This window comes from Gekko japonicus, unplaced genomic scaffold, assembly GCF_001447785.1.
Source record: "Gekko japonicus isolate JY-2015 unplaced genomic scaffold, Gekko_japonicus_V1.1 scaffold241, whole genome shotgun sequence".
Taxonomy (NCBI): domain Eukaryota; kingdom Metazoa; phylum Chordata; class Lepidosauria; order Squamata; family Gekkonidae; genus Gekko; species Gekko japonicus.
In genome coordinates this window covers 479,566-507,077 of record NW_015160216.1, presented here as the reverse complement: position 1 = coordinate 507,077, position 27,512 = coordinate 479,566, and the positions used below count along the sequence as shown (strand labels likewise).

General features: G+C 40.5%; 2 protein-coding genes across 3 annotated transcripts in view; both read left to right on the top strand.

Moving 5' to 3' along the window:
- The first annotated feature begins 514 nt into the window (after nucleotides 1-514).
- On the top strand, nucleotides 515-22,539 carry ADGRG7 (adhesion G protein-coupled receptor G7). Its single transcript, XM_015410587.1, has 12 exons — nucleotides 515-609; nucleotides 1,518-1,648; nucleotides 1,758-1,868; nucleotides 3,399-3,565; nucleotides 5,445-5,600; nucleotides 7,926-8,038; nucleotides 10,815-11,146; nucleotides 12,589-12,661; nucleotides 15,084-15,245; nucleotides 17,047-17,203; nucleotides 18,944-19,037; nucleotides 22,433-22,539. Exons 1-12 carry the CDS (start codon nucleotides 515-517, stop codon nucleotides 22,537-22,539), a joined length of 1,698 nt encoding a protein of 565 aa, XP_015266073.1.
- A 3,090-nt stretch (nucleotides 22,540-25,629) lies between these two features.
- The window catches only part of TFG (TRK-fused gene), a 26,360-nt gene continuing 24,477 nt past the window's right edge, over nucleotides 25,630-27,512 (top strand). Inside the window, exon 1 of one of the 2 annotated variants that reach the window (XM_015410643.1) lies at nucleotides 25,630-25,805. The gene's annotated coding sequence lies outside the window, so the exon portion shown is untranslated. The remainder of the gene's footprint in view (nucleotides 25,806-27,512) is intronic. The other variant, XM_015410635.1, reaches the window with a different exon arrangement.

The window sequence follows — 27,512 nt, the reverse complement described above, 5'->3', positions numbered from 1 at the left end:
TTCCAGGCTCAATTCAAGGTGCTGGTATTGATCTTCTGGGATACATTAAGGATCACCTTCTCCCATCTGAACCTACCTACTTACTTCGGTCATCCTTGGAGGCCCTGCTTCGGTTGCCCCCGCTATCTGAACCCAGACAAGTGGCAGCCTGAGAAAGGGCCTTCTCAGTCATGGCACCAAAACTTTGGAACTCCCTCCCCAGGGAGATTCATCTGTCTCCCTCTATCAGTGTCTTTTGCCAGCAGGTGAAGACTTTTTTGTTTCATCTGGCATACCCCCACTCATGTTTCCCCCCCTCCTTGTACTGTTGTTTATGTATTTTTAGTTGAATCTATACTTTTAAATATTTAAATGTGTTTATGTTCACTGCCTCGTAGACCATGATTGAGTGGAAAGGTGGCATAAAAATGTTTTAAAATAAAGAAATAATTTTTCATTCAGTTAAAAACTGGGTAATACGTCATATAAAATGAAGGTCTTTTAAAAAACAAACATGTTTTTATCTGGGCAGGCGATGGTTGCTGCAGTGACTACAGTAAGCCAGATTTTAGATGCCAACAAGACTGAATTTAATTTATCCGATAAAAACCTCACTAGCTCTATAGAAAGGTAATAACAGCTTCCTGATTTAAATATGTAATTCATAGGAAAAGTATGTGTTCACATTTGAACTATGCTGTTTTCTTCACCGGCACTATAAACATGCTTCCTCAACAATAAGTCCCATTAAGTGAAACTTGCTTCTTGTTGGATATGTTTAAGATGCTACCTTAAAATTAGTTTTTTTGCATTTTATTTTAATTTCAGTATAACATACATTAGGTGGCAAAGGCAGATGCATCATCTGTTTCCTATGCTTGGTTCTGGGTCCTATCGTACATCAGCAATCCCCAGGGTGGCACCTTGGATGCCATGATGTCCACTAAATGTGTTTCCTGGTGCCCACTTCCTTCTTCTCTTGTGCACTGGAGTAGAAGGCATTTTAGAAGAGCCCAGGATGCATCACTGTGCTGGGCAGCAGTTTTAGCAGAAGGAACCATGAACGTTTTTATTTTGTGACAATATACAATACTTAATAAAACCCAAAATGTACTTTGTATTTATTTGGGGGGGATCTGAGGACTAACCCCCTACCATACATCCACACCACAGGGTAAATTCAGATATCTGAGTGGCCAGAGGTAGCCTAAAATAGGCTAGAGTGTCACCTGTGGTAAATTATGCTAATGTTCAGAAGTAAATCCCCACCTGCCTCAAGAGTGCTGTGGAGGTACAGTTCACTGCACCCCTGCCATGGTAATTAAGGTGGAATAACTTTGTCTGCTAATAAGAATCAAGAAGGAGACCGAAACGAAAATGACAACTTTGTTTATTGCCGTGGAATGGGAAAGAATGGTTTTGGAAAATTCAGATTATGTTTGGGTAGGTTTTGACTCCGTGGATAGAACTTTGAACTCCTACGAGTAGTGATTGTTTGTTTATAGCTGGCATAATTACATTTGGTTATTTTAATGCAGCCTCACAATGGCAATCCAAAATTTCTCTGTGAGTAACAGTTCTGCTACAGAGGTGGTGCAGTCCAACATTGCAGTTCGCATAATTTCTCCCCAGGAGCCCTCAACTACAGTTCTTTTTTCTGCGATGAAGGGTGAGTTTCCTGCATTAGTTCACCTAGTTATCTAGCTATCTATTTAGCAGTATGGGCAACAGAGTTCTGTGTAATCTAATACAATTTGGGGCTATACTGTTGTATGCAGGATCAACTGACAGTTTGGTTTCTGACCGAATAAAAGTTAGTGAACAGGCTACTGGCTTGAAAACTGATGATCGTACAGAAATCCAGATACTCATCAATATTACAAGTACCAGTACGTATCCATTCCCTGTCTCGCAGATACAGTTAATAAATCATGGGAGGGGGGATTTATTTTTAAAGAAGAAAATAAGATAGAAAATTATATACATTACAAATTATTAACATTTAAAACTACCTGTGGAACAGGTTATAAAACACATTTACTTCTATCAGAGCTCCACGTGTGCCTCAGGGGGGCTCTTGGGTTTGTGAGCTGCCCCATTCACTTCAGTGAAGGCAGCTGGTCTGCTAGACAATAAACAAATACACATTATGGGAATATAGCTGGTGTGGAATGGTAGCTAAGAGAATGCAATGTGAACTGGGACGTCACAAGTTGACTGGCAGTCAGGCCCATAGCCATAAAATTTTGTGGGGGGGGACCGACGGCAAATGAGTACAGTGGTGGTGAGCACATCATTATTTATTTACTTTATTATAAATGAGGGGCTGTCATTCCAGTCCCAGAGCACAGATTCTGTTGCTAGGGACTGTTATTCCACTCTGTGCCCTGTCATTCCATTCCCAGAACACCTGCTACTCTCAGGGCTGTCATTCAACTCTGTGCCCCATCTTTCCAGTCCCAGAGCCCTCTGGGGGCTGTCATTCCAGTACCAGAGTATTCCCAGAGACCTTAATGAATAACACATTCTGCTTTTTCTTTGCAACTTTTTTGTGCTGCAATGTATTTCAATGGAGTTTTGCTTGCAGTTCAATTGTCATTCCTGGTTCCCATTATCTCCATGGGCCTTCAAGCCTCTCCAGTTGTTTCCAGTGGACAATTTTGTCATTCCTTTTAGTATACCCCCCTTGCGGTGCCTGCAGCCAGATGCTCTGCCCCTCCACTCAGCTTTCTTTCTAGAGACACCCAGCTCTAGAGAGGCCCACCTCCCCTGCTTCTCCTCCTGTGCTCATGAGGCTCTGGCTTGGCTCACGCCTCACTGGGAAGCAAAGGTGGTGGGGGGAAGGAAAACAAAAAAGGCATGGCTGTTTGGTGAGGGAGGGCAGGCCAAATCAAGGGTGGGGCGTTGCCCATTGTCAGCCCCCCCCCCAGTGGGCTTGGAAAGAGAATCTTTCCCTCATTGGCAAAGCCTGGGAAGGGAGGTGGGAGGAGGGAAGCAAATGCTCTCTGTCATTGGCAGAAGACTTGTGACAGATTTCACAACCCCTAGTGCTGATCAGAGGGACATGACTAATGATTGGTGGAGTCGTTCCCCTTTGTGCACCACCATGGCTACAGGCCTGCTACCAGTGCTATCCTAAGCAGCATTACAGCCTTCAAAGTCCATTGACACCAGTGGGTTTAGGAGAATCTCTTTGCTTAGGATGGCGCCATCAGTGGTATTAAGCAAGCCATTCTCTCTAAGCCCCAGGCCCTCCCTTAATTGCAATATGGGAATTATAATTAGTCTATTTTACAAAGTTCTCGTAAGGATTACAACATAATAGTGTACGTGAAGTGCTTTGAACACTAAAATAAATGCTATTACTACTATTATTGTATGTTTCTCTGCATTGACTGAATTTCATTTGCTACTTCCAGATTTAACTGGAACAGAGAGAGTTGGCTTTGTACTGTACCAAAATGACAAACTTTTCCCATCAAAAATTTATAAAACTGAACTAGAAGAAAACTACAGTAACCGAATCATTTCCAGCAACGTTAACGGAACCATGCTCAATAATATTAAGTTAGCTTTAAACCCACAGGTTTTTCAAAACAAAACTTTACACATCAGCCCCTTCAGTGTCTTGGCTGATGGAGAGAGAAAGGGAAAGCTCTGACTTCTTAAAGATCCTATCCCTTCTTCAGATTTTGCAGCAACATCCCTGAGGGTTCCACATCCCCAAGGGAGGCCCCACTTCACAGTTAGAGAGCCAGAAGATTAGTCCAATGAGAATAGAACCATTCAGAATTGCTGCATCTAGCCTGTGCTGCCCTTGTACTAAGAAGATCATAGGCAGAATGAATGTTAGACCTCTGTGTACACTCTTAAAGCAAGCCATCCGAAACAACTAATTAATCAGCACCAGCACTTTATGAATTATGTATAATTGAATTGTTTTTAGATGATTTTATGTGGATTTTAATTGTTATTCATGTATTATCAGTGTAAGCCGCCCTGAGCCTGCTTTGTGGGGAGGGCGGGGTATAAATCAAATGAATGAATGAATGAATAAATAAATACATATAATACATTATCCAATCCTTTTGGTGCACAGTTGCTGATAAGATCTCACAAATGGTAGACATTTCTCTCATTATGTCTCCAGACCTTTTTATTTTTGATCTATAGCCGGATTATTCAATGGAAAAGAGTCAGTGTTCCTTAGTCTCGATATTGATTGCAGCTGCACGACAGGTGATTGCAGCCAATTGGAAAAAAACAAACAGGCCATCCATAGATGCCTGGTTTGACAAACTTTGGGATGTTTATATCATGGGGAAAACAGTAAACAATTCTTTCTTTGTTAGTTCTCAGTTGCCTTTTTCACCCTGTGATTATGATGAAATCTGGAAGCCAATTATTGGGTTTCTGAGACACAATGAAGTTCTTCTGTGTAGAAATGATTACAGAATTTGGTTAAAATTGTAAGGCTATTGCAAACATGTGTCAATATGAGTTGTTTTGTGGGTGTATGAAAATTTAGGTTTAACCCAGGTTTTCTGGGAATACCGGTCAATAATATTATAATAGCTTTATTTTTGGATTGCTCTTTTTTGTGTAGTTAACAATAAAGTAATTTAAAAAAATATATAATACATTATCCTTAGAAGGGCATAAATCCATGCAGGAAAAACCCATGTATACAAGTGTACTCCATTATGTGTAATTACTACAGAAACGTCTGTTTTGTTGTGTGTTCTGGGAAGCTTTTGTCAGTAACAACAAAATATATCCTGCAAAATGTACTTGTGCCACCTTCATTTTGAATGGTATTTGTCACATAGATTTGTGTACTGCCAAATATAGCCGATGGTGGAATGATTTCTGTCAGCAGAACATCACTTTCTCACTACTCCCTCCCACTGCAGACCCAAATGTCCCTTCATGCTGCTCCTGGGGAACAAGGTACCCCAGGAATAACATGAAGGAGGAATTGGTGGTCTGCCATGGAAGGGGGAAATTGATGAAAATGTCCCACTTCCATCCACAGACTCATCCTTGGGATCCAACTGATTTTATAATTTTTGCAAAGAAAAATATCCTGTATGAGACACTCTCAACTAACCACTATTTAAGGCCTATGTGAAGTGGCCATCAACTAACCATAGAAAAATATCCTCAACTAACCACTATTTAGGGCCTATGTGAAGTGGCCATCAACTAACCACCACTTAAAGTTGACACAAATCTACTGAAAATGCCAATTCATGCCAGCTTTATCACCTACATAGAGGTGGAAGAGTGTAGGAATGCTTCACATCAATGCAAGACTTGCTGCATTCATGAATAGTAACCCTAGGATAAATGTTCATGTGGTGATCTAGCAAGCATTACAGCCAAATCTATTTTGGTTGGAACAAAGTTGCAAAATTTTCTCAATCTATTACTATTAACCTGTTTTTTTTATCCCCAATCTGCAGTATAACAGATCAGAATTTCAGCTATACAATTATGCATGTGTATTTTGGAATTACTCACTAAACGACTGGGATACGGCAGGCTGCATAAAAGAGAAAAACTCACCAAAGTTACTGGGATGCAGCTGTAATCACACAACTAATTTTGCAATATTAATGGTAGGGTACTCTTTTCATAGAACTACTACCTTAAAAAACCCACCTTGTTCTGCTGTTTGCAGGTATATGCCACTTCCCACACCTGCTCCTACGTGAGGCATAACTGCACATACACCTGAAACTGTAATTACCAACTCAGAATGGATCTTTTCACATGGAGGTTTCCCCTATCTTTTACTATCTCTTGGATGCCAAAAAGCAGTGGTTTTTCTCTGAGCTTCCTCCTGACATCATTTCCCATTTCTGTGGTGTGTTTGTCATTCCTCCATGCTTTCTCTAACCATCTGATTTGAGAAAGCATAGAAGAACTACAAGGGAACCACAGAAGTGGGAAAAAATCATTCTGAGAAATCTCATGCCCAGGTTCAGGCAGGTACCTGGGGCAGAAGGCAACGAGCATAGAGTCCAAACACAGTCCAGGGGTCAAAGCACAGGTATTCAGAAGCCCAAGCATCAAACCAGAAGAAAAACTCAAAGAGTACAAGCCAGGTCACAGTCCAGAAGGTCAAACATGCTGTAGTCTGGAAAAAGCCACAGAACCAAAGCAGGCAGATGAAAGCTATGGACAAGTTGCTTCCATGCTGCTTCACCCTTTCCTGGATGCTTTTATCAGGAAAACCCTGCTGAGTCATTCAGGAACAGGTGCAACTCATCAACCTTCTGAGTCATCAGGGACAGGTGCAATTCATCAATGGTTGAGCAGCCTACAGGGCTGCCACCAACCCATATCCTGTGGTGACTCAAGCTCACAGGCAGAGGTGGACCGGTACTTGGCTGCCAACTCTATGCTATGGTGCCAGTTCTGTACCTCCCTCCAGCCCTGCTTTCTCCAGCATTCAAAAGGCTCTGGTGACCCTGGGGGTGAGGTTGTCAGCTGCAGTGCTTCTCCTTCAGCTTCAGATCCCGGGTTGTGGGACTGAGGGCATGGAAGGCAGACTTTGGCCTGAGACTCTTCCTCTGCCCCTGAGGCAGTTGCTACCTGTTGGAGTGAGTGACTCGGCATGCCTGGACATTGCGGGTCACTACATTACTCTAAGTGTGTATAGTTATTATCTCCTTGAATGAGATGGTTCTACAGGTCTCTCCTGTAGATACAACGCCCTCACATGATGCTGGACAAACTGGCCATTTGTGATGGGGAAAGTACTCTTTAGGCTTCTCTCTCTTCTCTTGACTGCTACCTGAATGTGAACTGAATCTACTTGAACAAGTTTACCAGTAATACCTTGCCCAGCAGGTCTTCCTGCAGCATCCAGGGGCTGGGGCCAGCTTCCTCCATCTCTTCCTCATCTGAGGAGGTGTCCGCAGGCAGACCCACATGACAGCGTGGAGAAAACCACTGCAGTTCAGCACCCAAACCACTGGAAATGCTCTGTGTGAAAAGATCATGTATAGAAAGGCAAGAGATGGAATGAGGAGGACGGGATTAAATGATTTCAGAAGGTGGCCATGTTGGTCTGCAGTGGAACAGTTAGATTCGAGTCCAGTAGCACCTTAGAGACCAACAAGATCTTCAGGGTATGAGCTTTTGAGAGTGGAGCCCCCCTTCATCAGACACAAGTAGGAATGAAGATCTCTGAGTCTTTATATCCCAGTTAGAAGGTGAGAGGGGTGTTGTAAAGAATGTTTGCAAAGGATGCAAAGATAAAATGCATATTTTAATCAGCTTGATTAGAGCAAGGGGGAAATGTCAGTTTTACCATTAATCTCAATGGGATTTAGACTGAATTCCATGTAAGTAACTAAGCATACATGCCAGTAAGCTTTATTTTCAAACAACCCTAATCTTCCCCTTTACTCAGTTGAATTTGGGGGATGGGAGCTGTTGGGAAAAACGTTTAATGGTTTTTAAAATGATTTAATGATTTCTGGCTAGTGGATTTTGACTCTAATCTAGAGGGTTTCTGAGCACCTTACAAATAAAGGCTTGGTAAGAAATGAGCTCCATTTTCTTCCCACTGGTGCTGGTTTTCAGATCCACCCTCCTTTTAATTATATATATTCATAAGAGAAAAATAATTCTTATTTTTTTCCTGCTACAGCTACAACAGATACCTTTCATCATAATATTGTACTACATGTAGCAATATTATGGTGCGAGCTCCCACCCACACTTTATGATCTTCCTTCAGTACAATCCTATGCAGTTACTCCAGTCTAAGCTTGATTACAGTAGGTTTATACTGGAGTAATCTGTATAAGATTGCACAGTTAACTTGTGTAGGTTATACCCAGGAAAACAAACATGTGGAAATACATTAGTTTATCCATATGTGCAAAGAAAATTTATGAAGATGACTAATAAGGAATACAATTATTTTACAGAGCTTCAGGATCAATTATAAATATGCAAGGCCTCTAGAGATTTTTACATATATTGGTTGCGGTTTGTCCATTGCTGGCTTGACTTGTACCACTGTGTTTCACGTTCTTATCAGGTAAGGAAAGAGTTGAGGAAGGGTTAAGGATGGTATGAACAGACTGCTGGGGAGGCGAAAAACACTTATCAATTCTTTAAACTATAAATGGACATCCCCCTCCCACGTATCCTGACGGATCACTTATATTTGGGATTTAGGCAGAGGCAGGTGGAGGGTTTCATTGGAAATCCCCACCTCTAATGTTTTTCAGTGAGGACAGAAAATGAAAGTCACACATTTTGACTCCTATTGCATTTGCATGCCTCATACTCTCTTTACGAGGTATGAGAATAAATGTGCAATACATATCTCTTCTTAGGGAAAATCTAAAGATCTGCACAACTTGTTTCATACATGTTATGTTATGATATACACCTTGCAATGCATCTTGGATTGGTGTTTCTTGAACTGTGCTCTCCCATTCCAATGCTCCCCAGAAGTTTTTATGAAGCTCAAATGTGTATATTTATTTATTTATATTTATTTAAAAAATTTAAATTCCACCTCTCCAGAGAACCCCTTGAAGGTAGCTTACAAAGTAAAATGTAAAACCCCATAAAAGTAGTCAATTTAAAAGCAAGCATTAAAAAAACACTCAGCCAGAGCATAAAAACAGTGTAAAACATGCAGCAGTTTATGAGTCTCATACAAAAATGTTCACAGGCTAGAAGCAGAGTCTTAACAATGCTGTCAAAAGTCTGGGTAAAAAGAATAATTTTGTTTTGGCATCTAAAGCAGAGTAGGATAGATACCAGATAAGACTGAAGAGGAATGGCATTCTATGATCAAGGTGCCACCACTGAAAAAGCCCTGTACTTTGTTGCCACCCACCTCACCTCTAAAGGTGAAGCACAGAGTGCAGGGTTTGTAAGAAAGATCTTAGCTGGTAGGTTGGACAGTATGTTAGGAGGCAGTGCTTCAAGAATCCTGGCCCCAAGTCACTTAGAGTGGACTCAGCGTATTGGCAATTTCTGGCTCTCCTATTGACTGTGCAGTGTGCTCCGTGCAGAAATAAATGGACAGCCAGCCAGTGCAGTTCTTATAGTACCAGAGTGATATGATCCATATATCCCACCCCAGCAGTAGCCTGGTTACCACATTTTGGACCAGCTGTAGTTTCCAGACAGTTTTCAAAAAGAATTTTGTTAGGGGAGTTTTCTAAAACCCAGCACAACCCCCCTTCTCCGAGATCAATCTGGGAGAGAGAAGATTCACGCAAGGATTTTGCTGACAGAGCATACAATTTTATTAAGAACTAAGAATAAGGCCTGTTGTGGAAATAAATACAATGAGGCCAATCCTGACTAGAGTTGCCAGCTCCCCGTTGGGAAATTCCTGGAGATTTTGTGGTGGAGTCTATGGAAGCCAGAGTTTGGGGATCATTCTTGATGTGAGCTCATCTGAGTGCTGAAGACTCACAAACAAGATGGTATACTGAACAAGATTCAAAGTTCTTCCTTTATAGAATAAAACAGGCAAAAGGTCAGGGCCTGGTATTTGGAAAAAAAGGTTCAGCCATTGTGCTCTTAAACATAATTCACCCTACCTTCTGTTTAGAGCACATTCCTAAGAGGTACATAAAGAAAACAAACCTTTTACACTTTCCTTGAAAGATAAGAATGGCACCGACCCTTGACTGCGATATGGTTGCTTAGAGATCAGGGGGTCAAAGAACAGATTTACAGTGTGTGTGTGGGGGAGGGATAGGGAGGAATATAACATCTTTAAAATGCATCAAGTCAACATAGGCTCACTAATCAAAGATCTTAAATCTTCGCTAAAATTTTGATGGTGAAATAAAATACTTTAGCATTTTTCACCTTAAGGAGGTTGATAACTGCTTGTAAAATGGCATGGCCGTGACCTGGATAGCCCAGGCTAGCCCAATCTCATCAGAGCTTGGAAGCTAAGCAAGGTTGGCTGTGCCCAGTATTTGTATGGAAGACTTTCAAGGAATACCAGGGGTGTGACATTGAGGCAGGCAGTGGCAAACCACCTCTGATTATTGCTTGCCTTGAAAACCCAATGGATCACCATAAGTCAGCTGTGACATGATGGCACTTTTCATCATAAAATGACATAAGAGTAGAAGCACTGGTCAGTAGGCTTCCCATCCTGCACTGGCAAATACTGGGAAATTTGAGGGGGGGGGGGTCCTGGCAAGGGTGGAGTTTCAGGGAGATTTGACATCACTTCCAGGTGATGCAATAAGATTTTCTCCTGTCTCTATGATAAAGACAATAGTGAAAAGAGTAAAGAGTATTGAATATACCTATATTTCTGCATTTGCCTAAAGTAAACCTTTGACTCTTAAGATTAGCATGTTTTTCATTAGTCTCCAAATGGTGAGCAATGAGGTAAAGAGATTATTCAGGATATTGAACTGAATTACTGCTGTGTTAAAATGGGGGTTCCAAAGCCAAGTGACAATGGTGTGCAGGCAGCGTTTTCCATAATTATAATGGTAAGTTTTAATTTTTGAAAGTTGAAGGCACTTAATATACTAGAAAATAGGTTACTTGACATTTATATTTTGGGAAGATGCAAGATATTGGGGTGGGGGAGAGGAAGAACCCTTAGCTCACAGAAATGAATAGATAAGAAGCAAATGTATCTGTCCTGAACTTCTTTGTAATGAGGGAAAAGTTTTCCAGGGTCACAATACAGGGAATCCTTTTTCTATGGCCAGCATGATGACAAAGCCTACAAAGCAGTGTATGAGTTAAAACTCAATATTTAACCTCTGTTTTTGCTTCTGGTGTCCTGGAAACTTACAATGAACTCTCAGCAAAAGGAAACAACGGAAAACCTTTGTTACCTTGATGGATGTGAGCCTCTGTTCAGCTATGCTGATTTTTAACATAATCTTTGTTTCTGGAATTGAAAACACAAATGCCAACATGAATGCTGACGAAAACTCTGCTGCCAACATCATGCTCCAGTCTGACATGGAAGGCCCTCCTACAAATGACTGGTGTACGGCTGTAGCTGCCTTACTGCATTATTTCTTGCTGGCAACTTTTATGTGGACTGCTCTTAATGCTGTACAAATGTACTTGCTATTCATAAAAGCTAAGCAGCATCTATTTCGACATTATAATACAACCATGTCATTAATTGGATGGGGTAAGAACGAAAATCCTTCTCATTCTCTTGCAAGTTCTTCCTTTGTTGAACTGTGACAGCCACAGTGATGTATTCAGAATAAATCAGGGTTACAGCTGACTCAAAGGGGAGCAGGGGATAAGGGCATTCCCATGCAAATTCAGAAACCTTTCCAATATAACTGACATTTCGGAGGGCACTCAAACTGATCTGATGGACCTTTTAATCCCAGGTGCTGTACATTTGGACACATTGTCTAGCGTATTTGTTTGCTCGACAGAAAATGAAACAAGTAATCCAAACACATGGGTACATCACTAGGCTTCCCACTGTCTATTCATCATGCTGCTGTCAAAATATTGGTGTAACATCTTTTAATTTTTTTAAATTTCAAAAGAAAAATGTATAGTAACAATACCATGTTAAATCAACTTTTAAAATTTTGAAACAACTCACAACAATAAAATTTTAAACAATCATTACAATATTACAAATACAACATTTAAAGCCTGTTGATATAACAATTATTTAACATTCAGTTTTGACTATGTACTCATTTCCATTATCCTATTTAATGTAAATGTGAGGCTGGGCTCACATTTATACGAGTCTAATGTCATATTTAATCCTTCCTCCAAAATTTTTTAAAAAAAGACTTCCAGCTATGTATAAATGTTTTTATACAATCAGCTCTTAGTTGAACCACTTCTGACAAATTTTATTTTATTGCAACACCCCAGACTTCTTGAATCAAAAATCTGATTGTGAGATGTTTAGTGTGTGTGTGTGAAGTGCTGTCAAGTCACTTCCAGTTTTTGGCAGCCCTATGAATGAATGACCTCCAAAACATCCTATTGTTAACAGCTTTGCTCTGGTCTTGCAAACTGAGGGCCCTCGTGGCTTCCCTGGCTGAGTCAATCCATCTCATGTTGGGTCTTCCTCTTGTCCTGTTGCCTTCAACTTTTCTTAGCATTGTCTTTTCCAGTGATCAAAGTACAATGTGATCAAAGTACAATGTGATCAAAGTACAATGTGATCAAAGTACAATGTGATCAAAGTACAATGTGATCAAAGTACAATGTGATCAAAGTACAATGTGATCAAAGTACAATGTGATCAAAGTACAATGTGATCAAAGTACAATGTGATCAAAGTACAATGTGATCAAAGTACAATGTGATCAAAGTACAATAGCCTCAGTTCAGTCATTTTAGCTTCTAAGGAGAGTTCGGGCTAGTTTTATTAGTTTTCCAGTCTTTTTGCTAGTAGCAACTTTGTTATCTTTCTTCTGTTTTTGCCGAAATTTCACTAGTTCTTCAAAATGTAGAGGTCGTAAATTCAAACACCAGTGGTCAAAATCCTATTCAACTAGCACTTGCAAAACTTCGAAGAGTTAGGTGGTAATACGTTTTTGCAGTTAGATTGAATAATGAATTCCTGTTGCTGTTCTTTTTTCTTGTTAGGAGTCCCAGCATTATTTGTTAGCATAACACTGGGAGCAACCTACAGTAACTCAAACTACCGCCAGGAAGAATTGTAAGTACATATATATGTATTTATAATAGTGGTTCACACCCTCACTTCTTCAAGTGATGCAATATTCCTGGGGTAATGTTGTCAAGTTGAATTTCCTTTGAATGAGAGGGCATTTTGTACTTGGCATTTTTATATAGACCCCTGTTCATTCTACACAATTATTTCATCTCTTTGGGGATCGCTCATTGGTTTATCTATACATCTTATGTGCATTCTGTAAAATTAGAGCATTAGATAATCCCTTTCATCCAAGAAAGTCTGGAATTTCACAACCCACATCCAGTTGCTCAAGCATTGTTCACCAAAAGGCAGTATTTACCACTAGATTGTAATTATTCAAATTATTTGGTTCCAAGGAAGACCTCTTCAGGAGGAACCTCACAACTGCCTTCTTCTTGAAACTGTCCCATCTTAACATAAATAGGTCAGCCAGTGACCCTCCTTCAGCTTGATGTAATAAGTGAAGATGAGCAAGCCTCAATGTTGCAGTTCACCAAACAATTTGTCTACATCCTCAGGCTGCACCAGTTGAAATTCATCCAGGCAACTTTGGCTAGTCTGAGCTCAGAGCCAATGGGGGAGGGACTGGGGGGGACAAAATTCGGGGGGGGGGGAAGGAAGCAGCTGGAAAGCCCCTGAAGCTGGTGTCCATTGCTGAATCATGAACGCATTTTAAAAAATCTATTGCAGTTCTGAGTGCAACCACAAGGGGCATAGGGAAGGTTGAACACAGTTATCTGACTCTGGGGCCCTTTCTGCACTAACAGCTCACTATAGCTTACTCTGGAGAATTCGAGCAGTTGAGCCTTTAAGGTTAACTTTGTATTTTGTGTCCCTGCCCTCTGCACTATTCTTTTTTCTGTAGTTTATTTTTGTGTATGCATTCTGCATCTATAACCCAAACCTGCATTTTTTGCTTAATTGCGGTTAACATCACTTGTGACCTGTGGAGGGGGTGTCCAGTTGCCACCGACTTGGTCAAGTGCATGAGCAAGGGATGTGTATGCTGCACCCTCCCCTTTGTTTCCTCTTCTCCCTGCTCTCCCACCCCCTTTGGCTAGCTGCCACTGGGGTACTCCAAATAACAAGGGAAAAAGACTAGTGCATTCCTTATCAAACCAAGGATTCACAGGGTTTGCAAAGTTATTATTTTTTTTGTTTAAGGTGTCAGATTTTACACACAGTGACTCAGATATATGAAGTATTAGAGTGTTATAAACTGTTATAGTTGCTATGGGATTAGATACATCTATTAGAGAAGATCTATACTCCAGAAGAGGGCTAGATTTAAAAAGTTGTTGAGTTTTCCCTGTGATACGATCATTCCAAGGGATTCTAGGTAGTAAAACAGTCTCAGAGAGTTGTGAGATCAGGTTACAAGAAGGATAAGTATGAGGACCAACTTGAAGAGTTAAAATGAGAGGGAAATTATCACTAATAATAAAATCATCTATTGTAAAATCTTTGACATGCGGTTTCAGTGAGGGAGAAATTAAAACATAATTGATTACACTACAACCTCTCGGGGAGACAAAAGTAAATTTCTCGAGTTTGGGAAGCCAATCAGACCATTTAGCCAGAATCTGTTGAATTGCATGCAGAATCTGGCAAGACATATACCTGCTGGATTTAAAAAGCTATCTTTAGAATGTCTTGGATAGGGAAAAGTAGGTGGAAGAGTATCGTCTTGATTGACATCAAGAACTTTAAGAAATATGCAAGCAGCAAGAAGGAAAAGGCTTGGCTTGCCCTAGACTTCTTCTCTCCCTTCCATTTAATGCAGTTGAACAATGGCAAGTGGGCTATATACATTGTGAACTTTTTCCAGCAGCCTGGCAATGCAAAGGAGCTTGGGATTGCATGCAGCAATTCTGATTGGAGGTGGGAATAGGCAGAACAGACCAATTGACATTTTTTATGTTATTTATTATCTTTGGCTTATAGCCCTCCCGCCACTGCACAGCAGGGCTCAGGGCAGGTAACAACAGATTTACAAACCAAACTGCCGTTACATGCTTCTGGTTAGACTAACCTGGGTTTGTACAACAAGCTATTGCTTAAACAAATCATAGTTTATTGTGCCATCTGAATGCAGCCTTGGCATTATGTGCACAACCACAGAACACAGACTACTTCATGAAACCTGAGTCTTGATCACATCCTAAAAAATGGTTGCCAGTTTCCTAGAAAACTTCAATGTGGTTTATTGTATCTTGATTCCTTAATTTAAAAAAAAAAATGGTATAGAATTAGTGATGATGATTGGCTGTGGTATTCCATTCTAGAAGTTCATTCATCCCCTACATGGACAATATTATGTTAATAGAAAAGCTGTGACAAAAGTTGATGTGTATATATATTAATATGACAATGCAATTTCTAACTTAAAAAGTTTCTGGAATGATCTTTTTTAATATTTAAGTTGCTGGCTCGCAGCCCTTGATTCGCATCAGAACTTCTCCGTTGAGAAACCTTTGTTATGGGCATTCCTTTTACCTGTGGCATTCATCCTTCTGTTCAATGTTATTATGTTTGGGAAGATCATTATTTCTGTGCTATGGAAGGAAAACAAGGAACTGACAAGGTATTTTATGTGAAACAGCTACATCTTTTTACTGCAGTGACTCAAAACACTAGAAAGAAGGTTCTTCCGTTAAAATAAGATGTATTTATGGGGCAAGCATTCACTGAGTACCTGATTAGTAAATGATTGAGAATGAATGTCACCCTAAGTGCTTTTCCAACTTTCATGGGGAATTTCAGACAGCCAATATATTCCAGTTCAGGAACTGTTCCCTAATGGTTTCTGGTCTGACATTTCAGACAGAACCATTTTAGTAATGGTTCCCTACCGGAATATATTTCCACTTTCAGACAGAAATGCTTCTGTCCCGTTAGGGAAGTGTTTCTGAACCGTTTTGCCTGCAAACTGCTTCCAAGCGGTCTTTACTTTTCTATACTGTTTCTGAAGTGCTACGGGGTGCTGTGTAAAATGCCCCGTGGCGTTTCCTCCTGCATCACTTTGTTTTCCCACCCTTTTTCGCCCGCATGGGCAATCTACATCCTTAAAAAAAACAAACACATTCGTTTTAGAGCGCTATACCGCTATAGCACTATAACACAACACCAAAACAGCAACCCCACTGGAATGCCTGGACTCCACTGGGATACATGAGATGGCTACATCTGCCAGCAAAACTACTCTAACCAGACAAGCCTACCACTCACCAACTTCAGCCCACAAAGATAAGGTGTTTGCCTCCTTGCCATTTATACCTGATCCAGCTCTGTGCCAGTCACTTCCCAGCCAATTGCCTCTTGGCATGGATGGATGCACATCAGGCTGGGTTAGCAACATCTGTCACACCAATCACTGAAGCCCTGATTTCCTGCCAAAGCCTGCTGTCCAATGAGGTCCTTGTTTCCAGATGGCAGATGTAGCCATCTCATGTATCCCAGTGGAGTCCAGGCATTCCAATGGGATTGCTGTTTTGGTGTTGTGTTATAGTGCTATAGTACTATAGTGGTATAGTGCTCTTAAACAAACATTTTTTTAAAGGGCGGGGAGCGCCCGCGCAGGCGAAAAAGGGTGGGAAAACAAAGCTGCGCAGTCTGAAATGCCAAACCGCTTCAGAGACGGCTCCTTACCGGTAGGGGAAAGGCTGTGTGAAATGGCAGCCCTGTACTGGTTTACTCCAAGACGGTACAATAACGGCTTAAAAATGGCTTAAAGAGGGTAATGTGAAATTTCCCTCATGTCAGTGCCATTCCCATTCATCAGTGGTGAATCCCATAATGTCTATGTTGGGTGGTAGATAATACAGTGATTAAGACAGTATAGGGTTGCCAATCTCCAGGTCGTCCAAACAGCAGAGAAGCACAGAAGGGAGTAAGTAATAAAAAAGATACAAAAGATCAAAGCATGCAGAAATTAATGAAAAATATATATTCAACATTTAATAAGTACGATAATCTAAACCTATATAAATAGAGCAGTTTTTCAAAAATACAATGTAATAGAAACTCAAAAATACATGGTACAAATACACAAATAGTCGTATTAATCCACCTTCAGAAATAGTCCAAGTCAAATTCCTCAAACAGTGAAAAGTCCAAATATAGATGTTTATAATTCCTCTTCAAAAAATTCATCTCACCACTTGTGTATCCACTTGTGTATCCACTTCATGGCCCAGCCAGCTTCAACTTGCCGTATTGCCTTGCTTCCCCAGTGAAGTCACGTCACATTGATGCTTCTGTTGATGGAAAGCCCATAGAGTTCTGGATTGCAGCACTAAATCAAATAATCAAAGTTTATCAAAATTAAATGCTACGAGATATACCACAGAATTTTGAAAAATTTGACTGACCGTTCATTTTTGTAGCACCAAAAAGAAGTCCATTGTGAAGAACATACTTGGAACTCTTTCTATAGCAGCAACCCTTGGAGTCACCTGGATCTTGGGATATCTGATGCTAATAGACCATGAGAAAACAAACATAGTTTTCACTTATGTGTTCTGTTTTTTCAGTGCTACACAGGTATGGTATAAATATTATCTTCTTAAATCTATAATGTTATTCATTAAATTCTCCCCCTCCCCTTAAATCATGCCATTCCAATCAGGGTAGGTTACTGGAGGGGGAGGAGGATTAACAACAATCTGAGCAGAGCAGGAGGGGGAGGGAGGCTGGAGACAGCTAGGTTTGGGGAGGGGAGGGAGCTCAGCTTGGTACAATGCAATAGAGTCCACCCTCCAAAGCAGCCATTTCCTCCAGGGGAACTGATCTCTGTAATCTGGAGATCTCCAGGCCCCATTTGGGGGGTTGGCAACTCTACTAAACCCTGCTCTCCCAGGTTCACACTCAAATCTCTAGGTATTTCCAAACCTGTAGGTGACTACCCTATTATACCCTGGGAAATTCTGTTGATATTTAAGGTGCTACTGGAATGGAATTTTGTTCAGCTAACTATTCAATGGAAGGTTCTGGCTTCTGGGTTCCCAGGGAACTTACATATTGTATGACTTTTGGATGTATTTAAGAAATCCCTGTAGTCTGGTTTGTTACTCTGCAGTAATTGTTGTCCTCCCCACTCGATGACTGAGCCTTGGCTTAAAAGCCCTTACTTTTACAGCCATTTGCCTACCCAAGGATACTGTTTTAGGTCAATCTTCGAGTGTTTTCAGAGAACAAATTAAAGAATCCTGTTCCAGAGCCATAGGTTTTGCCTATATTTAGGAGAGCCTTATTATCTGGATGGTTGCTCCTAATTAACACAGAGGGGCACTCTTATAGCACTATTATCTGGATGGTTACTCCTAATCAAGACAGCGAGGCATTCTTATAGCACTGCACAAATTGTATCTGGGAAGTTGTTTCAGTCTCAGTAGGGAATGGCATGGCTTAATACTTTCATTGAGACTTGAGGTTAAACATAGTGTGAGAGATCCTAGTGCTTTTTAAAGGTTTCCAATTGGTCATGTGGGTAGGGTGGGTATAGGAGGAAATTTAATGCTACTCTCCTGTGTAGTTTTGCAGACTGACATTACCCCCTTCCCCCAGTTATTCTCCCTGAGATGGAGAAAGGTGCACCTTTTCTATGTTTTAGCATGGGAAGGGGAAAAGCAGGAGCTATTCCAATTAATGGAAGGTCTCCTTAGCCCTTTCCCCTGAATTGGAGTCTTGTGAAGTTACTATTTCCCCTTTTCAAATGCTGGGAAGACCAGTTCACTGATTTCCCAACATTGCATCTAGTTTGCCCTTTCTTCCAAGTCTGCGTACACTTAATTGCAGACATGTTAGGATAGGGTAGGCCCCGTCATGAACAATACCTCAAAGCACACATCTAATCTGTTCTGTAAGCCCCATTATGTTTTAAAGGTGACTGCTCTTCTAATCACCTGGATTTAAGGCTACTACCTGCTTAAGGACCTTTTCACTGATATGAGTAATGGCTAATTACATCAAATTTAATAGTGATAAAAATAGTTCTGAAGAAAGTGCTTTCATATTTTCCCTGTTTTATGGATAAGAATGAAGGACTGAATGCTTTTTCTAAAATGACAATTGCCACCTGTAGATTTTACAAGAATTTCTATATACCTTTTTTAAAAAAGAATCTGCTGCTTAAAAATTAACGACACTCTTTAATTGCTGAAAATATTTTAATTGATAAACTGACTAAATATTGTAGCCTTGTTTGAATTTAACTATTTTCCTAGTGGTCAGGAAAGTGTCCATCAATTTGATGGCATTCTGATTTTTTTCTTTAACCTACAGGGACTTCAGATCTTTGTGTTCCAAGTTCTCAGATCTGCAATATTCCGAGAAAAAGTTACTGATATTTTTGAAGCCTTTCAACGCTCTAAGATAGGTAGAGCCTTGAATCCAAGGTCTTTTTTCCTTCCAAGTATCATTAGAAAAATGAACCCATCTGGACTCTTTAGAACTGTTAATTCTACAGGACCATTTGATGAGCTGTCTCTGGTAGGCAATTCTGAAGAGTGATTGCAAAAATAAAACTTAACATTATAGATTCCATTTTTAAAACCAAAAAAAGATATTGAGGTTTTGGTTGTTTCTGTTTCTCAAAAATGTTACACCCAGGAATGGAACCTCAGTAATTCAAGGCATGACAACTCTCTTGGGAAAAAGTGTAATATTGTTCTTGTACAGGACTTCTTACAAGAATTCTTCAGATGCTATCCCATTTGTTCTGGTACAGGCTGTCTTGAGACATGAATCCATAAATGCTAAGTTCCCACCAATGCAGTAAAATGAGGATAATTATATTTATTTCCTGCTTCAGATTTCTCTCCTCCTCCAATGCCCTGAAAAGATGATTGCTCACTGAATTAACAGTACAATGAAGCAGTTATAATGAAATCGTATACTGAAATAGCTTTCTCAAATGTGAAAAATAGGATTTATCTTCATGAACTTTGATATTTCATGCAATGTGGACGTTAGATCATTTGTTCTTGACAAAAGGACAAATTCCATGACACCCACTATGAGGTACTATGAGGAATAATATGGAAATTACTGACCAAAGGTCTAAAAAGCGATGAATGGAAGAATTTCACATATTAAAGTAGTGCTTATGGCCATGTGTCAGAAAGCTAAGCAAATCCTGGTTCCCTACAATGCATACACAGTGAAAGAAAAGAATGTATATCTCACATTAAAAACTGCACTTAACAATAATGTCTGCTGTCTAAAACAATGCTTTATATGGCAAGAAAAAGGAAAGAAAAGACACAAGTGACAAATGAACAGTGAGGTTAAACTGGGAAAATAATCTAGTAAAACCGGTCAGACCAGTCAAAACACCCTAAGAACCAATACTGGTAGTCGGGGGAACATTCATTTGAATGCTGCTGAGTCTGATAACTGTGAAATGTACAAAGAGATCTGGAAATGTGTTTTACAAAAGAAACTTCAATGCTATTTTCTCCCAAGAATATGCTATGCCAGGAGTCTGCAGGATGCCATTATACAGCTAGAGGAATACTAGAGTAACATGTCCTCTTGTTATGCATACCTTTAGATAGGTAAAAGTACCATGTGTACATGCAAGGAAATGGAGCGCAGGACAAGTCTGCATTCAGCTGAGGGCTAAGAGGGGGGGCAGTGTTGAGAGTAGGGATGGGCATGAATTTTCTAAATAAATGCATATTGCAATGAAAACTTGTGTTTGTGTTTTAAAAAATTTTATTCCATCAATAAATAGTGAGTTATGATGTCAGCTTTTAAAGTTGCTGTGTTCCATTGACCTCTATCCCCATCTGGCATGTGGAGATCACATTCCAGGTTGGCTGCAGTGCCCACCCTAATCCAAAATATGGTGATAACAACAGTGAACACATTGTAAGTTTGTTATAAGCGTCTATCTCCAGCCTTAAACTACCTCCCTGGACTGGTCTTCAATATGGGTTACAGGCTCTGGACTATGTCTGATTTACAAAACGTGCACCATCTTTCTTAGCCTTCTCCTCTCTCCAAGGAAGTGCATACAGAGTCTTTTTTAAAACCCTGATCTTTTTTTTTTCATTTTTGATACAGAAGAGCAGAGTTTGAAAGATCATGAACTTCTGACTTTGCTTTAGAGTGGTGAATGGGAGAACCACTGTTGCCAAATCACAGCTATGATAGAATCTGGATCTCTCTACTGCCTTGTATGAGCAGCTGCTAGTTTTATTCCTGTAATGGGAAAATCAGGTCAAAGGAGAAAAGAAGTCATATGAGACAGAGAGAGACAAAGATTAAAAATCCAAAAAGAATAAGAAAATAAAAATAATCCAGAAAAAAGTAAAGACGAAAAAAAGAGAGAAAAAAAAAGAAACATACCATTAAAACTTCCACGATCTCTCAGCGGCAAAGACAAATACAATCATTTATACTAAAGCTAAAGTTAGCGATTACTTATTCTAAAATTACCTTAACAAATCTTCAGCTATTTGAAATTCTCATTAATAATCAAATCTGCAAATAATTAATTCATTATGTTCCCTTACAAGCGAAAAGTCAGTAAGGGGATTCTAGTTAGTAATAAATGTAGATATTGTCTTTTCTCTAATCAATGTGGTGAATTTAGCCATCTCTGTAAGTTCCAACATCTTTAACAACCATTCATCTACTTTAACAACCATTCATCAGAGATTTCCAGTTCAGAGGATACAGTAATCTTGCTACCATTATCATATATAAAAACAAAGTTCCATGATTATTTTCAAGTTGTCTGTCCATCAATCCCAAAAGAAAGGTTTCTGGTTTCATTTGTATTTTAGTCTTTAAAATCTTCTGTATTTGTAAGTGTGTTTGTATCCAATTTTTTTTGGCCTTATGGCAAGTCCACCACATGTGCTAAAATATCCCTTCATGTTGCTCACATTTGAGGTATTTTTATACATTTTAGCCAGTTTATCTGGAGACATGTACCAACGATACATCATTTTATTGAAATTTTCTTTTAAACACCCATCAGGAATTCATAAGTCTTTTGATGGTTTATAAAATGTCCCTTTATCCACATTAGGGGCATAAATTCCCAACATCATGGTCTTGACCCCAGATATCATAACTTCACTCCCCACATATCTACCATGTTCATCTGTAAGTATGAATTCTTGCTTTAAATGAGGTTTAACATACAGCCAAAATAAATCCTTCCCCTAAGGTTTTATGTACCAAATACTTTATGTCTTTTTTCTAACAGGAGTCTCTTGTAGACAGATAATATCTTCTCTTAATTTTTGCAAATAGTAAAATATTTTTCCCTTTTGGGGGAGCATTGGCTCCATTTATATTCCACATTAGGTATTTGAAATCCATAGTTAACATTCCAGGTGTAGAAGAGTCCATACTTGTGTGAAGATCCTCTTTCTTCATCCCCCATTGAGGCTGCAGTGTATCATCTTGACCTGAAGGCTCTTTTGCCTCCCACTCTGTTTTATGTCTCTCCAGAAATTCTCTTGCCTTTTGGACAGAGAAAATTAAAGACTATGCCTTCTAACATCCCATTGGAATTCTTTTCCTATTTAAGCTTTTTAGTGAGAAACGCATAATCTTTTCTCTTATGCAAAATCCTGATCAGAATTTCTTTCAGAACAATAATGTCTGCGGTATCCATCTTGAATCTAACTTTAGAATTTTGTTGCAAGACCCGGACTCTTATGTTTTTCCAAACAAAATGCACCAAAATATCTCTTGCCACTTTTTAAAATGTGGCAAATCTTGAATTAACTCTATAAGCTTTATCCATTTCAGGATCTATATCATCTTTATCCATACCTAAAAAGTCTGCCAGAGCTTCTACAACTTTTTGTCTCATGTTCTCACCAGAAGCTTTGGGAAAAGATCTAAATCTCGAATAGTATTCTTTCTCTCTCAATTCCAACAACACTAAAGAATCCATTTCTCATTCCAACTCTAGAGATTCTACTTCCTCATTGATATGTTGAACCTCCCCTGAAACTTGTTTAATAGAATTTTCAAACTTAGGTTCCTCTGCAACCTCTGATTTCATATTCACAAATCTTTCCTCCATTTTCTCAAATTTCACCTCCATCTCCCCCCCCTAAATCCTAAAAGAAATCAACCCTGACTGTTCCCTGGAAGGCCAGATAATGAAACTGAAGCTCAAATACTTTGGCCACCAAATGAGAAGGGAACACTTGCTTGAGAAGACCCTGATGCTGGGAAAGATTGAAGGTCAACGAAGCTGGGGACGGCAAAGGATGAGATGGTTAGACATTGTCATAGATGCAACGAACATGAAATTGAGCCAACTTCAGAGGACGGCGGAAGACAGGAAGGCCTGGCGGGATCTGGTCCATGGCATCACGAAGAAAGATGAGAACAAATGACGCTTCACCTGTGGTCTCTGAGTCAGGATGAAAACATCAGCATTCATTGCTAATTGAGTCTATTATTTGCATATCATAGAGCTAAATCAGTACATACTGTATATCAGAAGCCTGGCATATCAACAAGCCACTAACACCCATTTCTATCTGGTTTCAGGCCAGAGTTGGTTAAGCCTGGCATATCAACAAGCCACTAACATCCATTTCTATCTGGTTTCAGGCCAGAGTTTAGAACACAAACTGCTTTGGTCGCCTTGGTTGATGACCTCTATCTAGAACTTGGCAGAAAGTGTGTAACCCTGCTAGTTCTGCTGGATCTTTCAGTGGCCATAGTATCCAACTGAGCCACCTCTCAGCACTGGGACCAAGGGTCACTATATTATGGTGGTTCGAGTCCTATCTGAGGGGTCGGTCTCAGAAGGTAGTGTTGGGGATTTCCTGCTTTGCCCCATGGCCAATGGCCTGTCAGTGTCACAGGGTTCCATCATGCCTCATGCTATTTAATATATGATATGACACCCTGGGGTTGTCATTCCACTTCGTGGTCTCTCATTCCAGTCCCAGAACACTTGTTACTCCTAAGGGGCACTGGCTTGGAGAAAATTTGCTTCCTGACCCCAAAGTGGCAATCAGCATTTCCCTGGGTGTGTAAGAAAGGGCCACAACAACTAAGCACTGATACAACCCTTCCTGCCTTCCCTCTCATGATTTGCCTAGGTTCACAGAATCCGCATTGCTGTCAGATGGCCATCTAGCCTCTCTTTAAAAACCTCTAAAGAAGTAGAGTCCACCACCTCCGGAGGAAGCCTGTTCACTGAATCAGCTCAGATCATAGTTCAAAGAGGCATGGAGCTTTTCCAACTGAGCAAACTCTCTATATCTATGCACTGATGTATTCATATCTTTGAATAGCACAGCAGCTCTTCCAGACCCAATAAGTTATCATTGAAACAGGGGTGTTGCTGATGGGTGTGGTTTTTGAACTATCAAGCCAGAAATCTTTCTGTATATATAATTCCTGAGCACGTATGACATTTGCCCTTTTCACAAGTTGCAGTAAATGCATGTAGAATCTGTGTACAGTGTACACTTGATTTTTCTTTATATCTGTGTTGGATAATTCTCATTTTACATTGAAGCCAATTGACATTCCTGGCTCCCATTATTTCCAATGAGCCTTCAAGTGTTTCCCATTGTTTCCAATGGGCAATCCTGTCCTTCCTTTTAGTACATCCCTCCTCAGAAGCACAGTGGCCAAGTAGAGTGGCATTCTTATTGCACCTCACTGGTCCAGTGCTTACAGTACAAAACACAGTAAAACATAGCTACTGTAATGATAGATAAATGTTTATTATTAACCAAAGGCCATCACTTTCTTAGTAAGGATTCAGAATTACAAAGATCTAACAACAGCCAGGCAAGCAATCAGTATAAAAAACAAACACTGAGCCAGCTACATATTACAGAGCGATGATATACATTAAAAATTTTAGTAGATAAATCAATCCTAAAAAGACATAGTTATTTAATCAGCAAACCTCAGTATACACTTTAAAATATATCTTAACAATCAGTTAAATTATAGCTCCCTATAGTTTACATAATATAAAATATATTGAATTCAAGTTACCATATATTACTGGATATTACTTATCTAGAGTTAGCAATATCTAACCATAGTTTTCTCCTATAAATAGCCATACAGTCATATTTTGACACTACTGTAATGTTAACAGGGCTAATAATTAGATAAATGTGACTTTGCCCGATCACAAAGGATGTAGTACAAGCAGTACAAAACTAATTCCACCTAGGCAAGAACAAAATATTATCTCGGTTATAGTGCTGATTACGGGGGATGGGGGACTTTAAGTGTTAAATCTGATGCACTAAAAAGGATTACTGCAGCCAACACTTCAATCTTTTGCTCTAGCTCCAACAAACTGATACTCCACACCACCACTGAGATTTATTGAAACATGCAACAAATGAAAGGAAAGACGCGTTTCGTTTCCATTTGGTTGTAGGTAAAAGGTAAAGGTTCCCTTGCTCGAAAGCCAGTCGAATCCGACTCTAGGGTTGCGGTGCTCATCTCCGTTTCAAAGCCGAAGAGCCAGCACTGTCCGAAGACGTTTCCGTGGTCATGTGACCGGCATGACTAAACACCAAGGCACGGAACGCTGTTACCTTCCCACCGAAGTGGTCCCTATTTATCTACTTGCAATTTCTTGCTTTCAAACTGCTAGGATGGCAGGAGCTGGAACTAGAGATGGGATCTCACTCCATCATGCGGCATGGTTGTAGTCTCCACTGCAAAAGCCACCTCTAAGCAGGGGTGTTTCCCCCTTCATTGAGAGAAGCCTTTCTCCTAGCGGGACTAACGAGCTTTGGTGTTGCAAGCACTGAAAGGGGGGGGGAGAGAGGAAGCAGAAAATAATCGCGTACCGGCTAACAAAATTCTTTTTGGAAATCTGCTTTTGTCCGCTGTAACAACGACTGAAGACGCATTCGCGTCCTCGACTCTACGTGCGCCTGCGCACTCCAGTTTCTTCTACGGAAGCGCGTCCTCCGTTCTTCCGTGTAATGATCCCCGCCGTCAGGTCGTGTGCGGACTGCGCATGCGTGGCGGCCGGGCGCTCGCAGCCGTCGCCGCCTTGGCTGCTTCCTTTCCCTTTTTGCCACGTACGGCGGCCACAGCAGCAAAGGGGCACCGGCGGTGGTGGAACGGGGCTGTGAGGCGGATGCCGCGCCCTTCATATCGTGGAAGGCCTGAAGTAAGTGGAAGAAGGGGGCTGCTGACCGGGTTTGAATGAGAGAGGCCGAGTTGACGCCCGGGAAAGGGGAGGAGACCCGGCGAGGGCGCCGTGAAGCAGGTCTAGGCCGCTCCCCTCCCACTCGCTGTCCAGAAGAAGGTTCCCACTCGACGGCTTTCACGTCCCCTTTGCCGGTAGAAGTCCTCTCCCAGGGCTTGGTCCCTTTTAGCCTGTCAGCGGTGAAAGCAGCGAAGAAGGTGGTGACAGCCTCTCTAAAAGGCGCAGCCTCATCGTGACACAATGGCTGGCTGTGGGTTAGAGCCGGGTTATCCGTGCTGCGGGGTTTCCTTCTCTTTTTGTGCTTTCCCCAGGGAGAAGCACGATTGAGTCATTCAGTGGAAATGGGCATTGAAATGGTTAAGGTAGCTCAGATGGTTATTCATGCTAGGCTTGTAGTCACAAAAAACATTACTAAGAAGGGTTAATTATTATCGTTGATGCCATACAAAGTCGTAGAGGATGTGACCTTGAAACAGTTCACGCACCCCAGTGTAGTAAACGTGTCATGTAAGCTAAATCTCTTTGATTAGTAATTGGAAGGCTTTGTTTTAATGAGACTCTTTGAGAGAAATGATCACCATAAGGGGTAAGTCACTTGATTATTTGAGGTTGTCAAAGGTATTACCATTGTGGCCTAGAAGTCTTAAGTATTCCTTCCCAAGGTATGAAGTGTGGTGCTAAATAGGTGAGAAGGCCAGGCTTCTCTGCAACAATCTTTATAAGGACCAAAACAGGTGATGCTGAGTGTTTCGTGTGGGATATTTCCAAGTGGGATTTCTTTTAAGTTGCTGGTGCTCTGGGCCCTGATACCAATTGGGACTGCAGTGCTATTAAATCTGCCTCCCACACAATGTTCCTGATCTGTTTCGCCAACCTCAAAGGGCCTCATGGAGCTGCTGTTTGCCCTGATACAGGTCCTGTATGTTTAGCCCTAACAGCAGTTTTGCAGGGGCTTTTTAGATCAGTGCACTTATGTGGGGAAAGGCTTACACCTCCTGGATTGTGGTTCCAGTCTGAATTTGAGTATCTGAAATCTTGTTTAAAAGGGATTTTTTTTTTGGGGGGGGAACACTAGGGAGCTCTGATAAACTACTGAGTACCATCCTTCTTTTATACATTCAGTTATCAGACTTATTACATAATATTTTTATCACATCATTTAAAATACGTGGCAGCCTTCAAATCTAACATTGTAAAAGGATGGTTACCAACTGGTTTAAAAATTACAGTATTTTTAGTTCTCCTTCTACTGCTTAGGTAGTGGTGGAGGTAATAAAATAATAAAAATAAATAATAATAATAATAAAATAGTCAACAAGAGAGTGCAAAAGTCAATACTGGGATACAATCTCAAAAATGACAGAATGATCTCAGTTTCGGTCTGATTCCAAGGCAAACCATTCAACATCACAGTAATCCAAGTCTATGCCCCAACCACTGATGCAGAAGAGGCTGAACTGGACCGGTTCTATGAAGACCTACAACAACTCATAGAACTAACACCAAAAAATGATGTCATCATCATCATAGGTGACTGGAATGCTAAAGTAGGAAGTCAAAAGGTAACTGGAATAACAGACAAGTTTGGCCTTGGAAAGCAAAATGAAGCAAGGTTTTGTCAAGAGAACACACTGGTCATAGCGAACACCCTTTTCTAACAACCTAAGA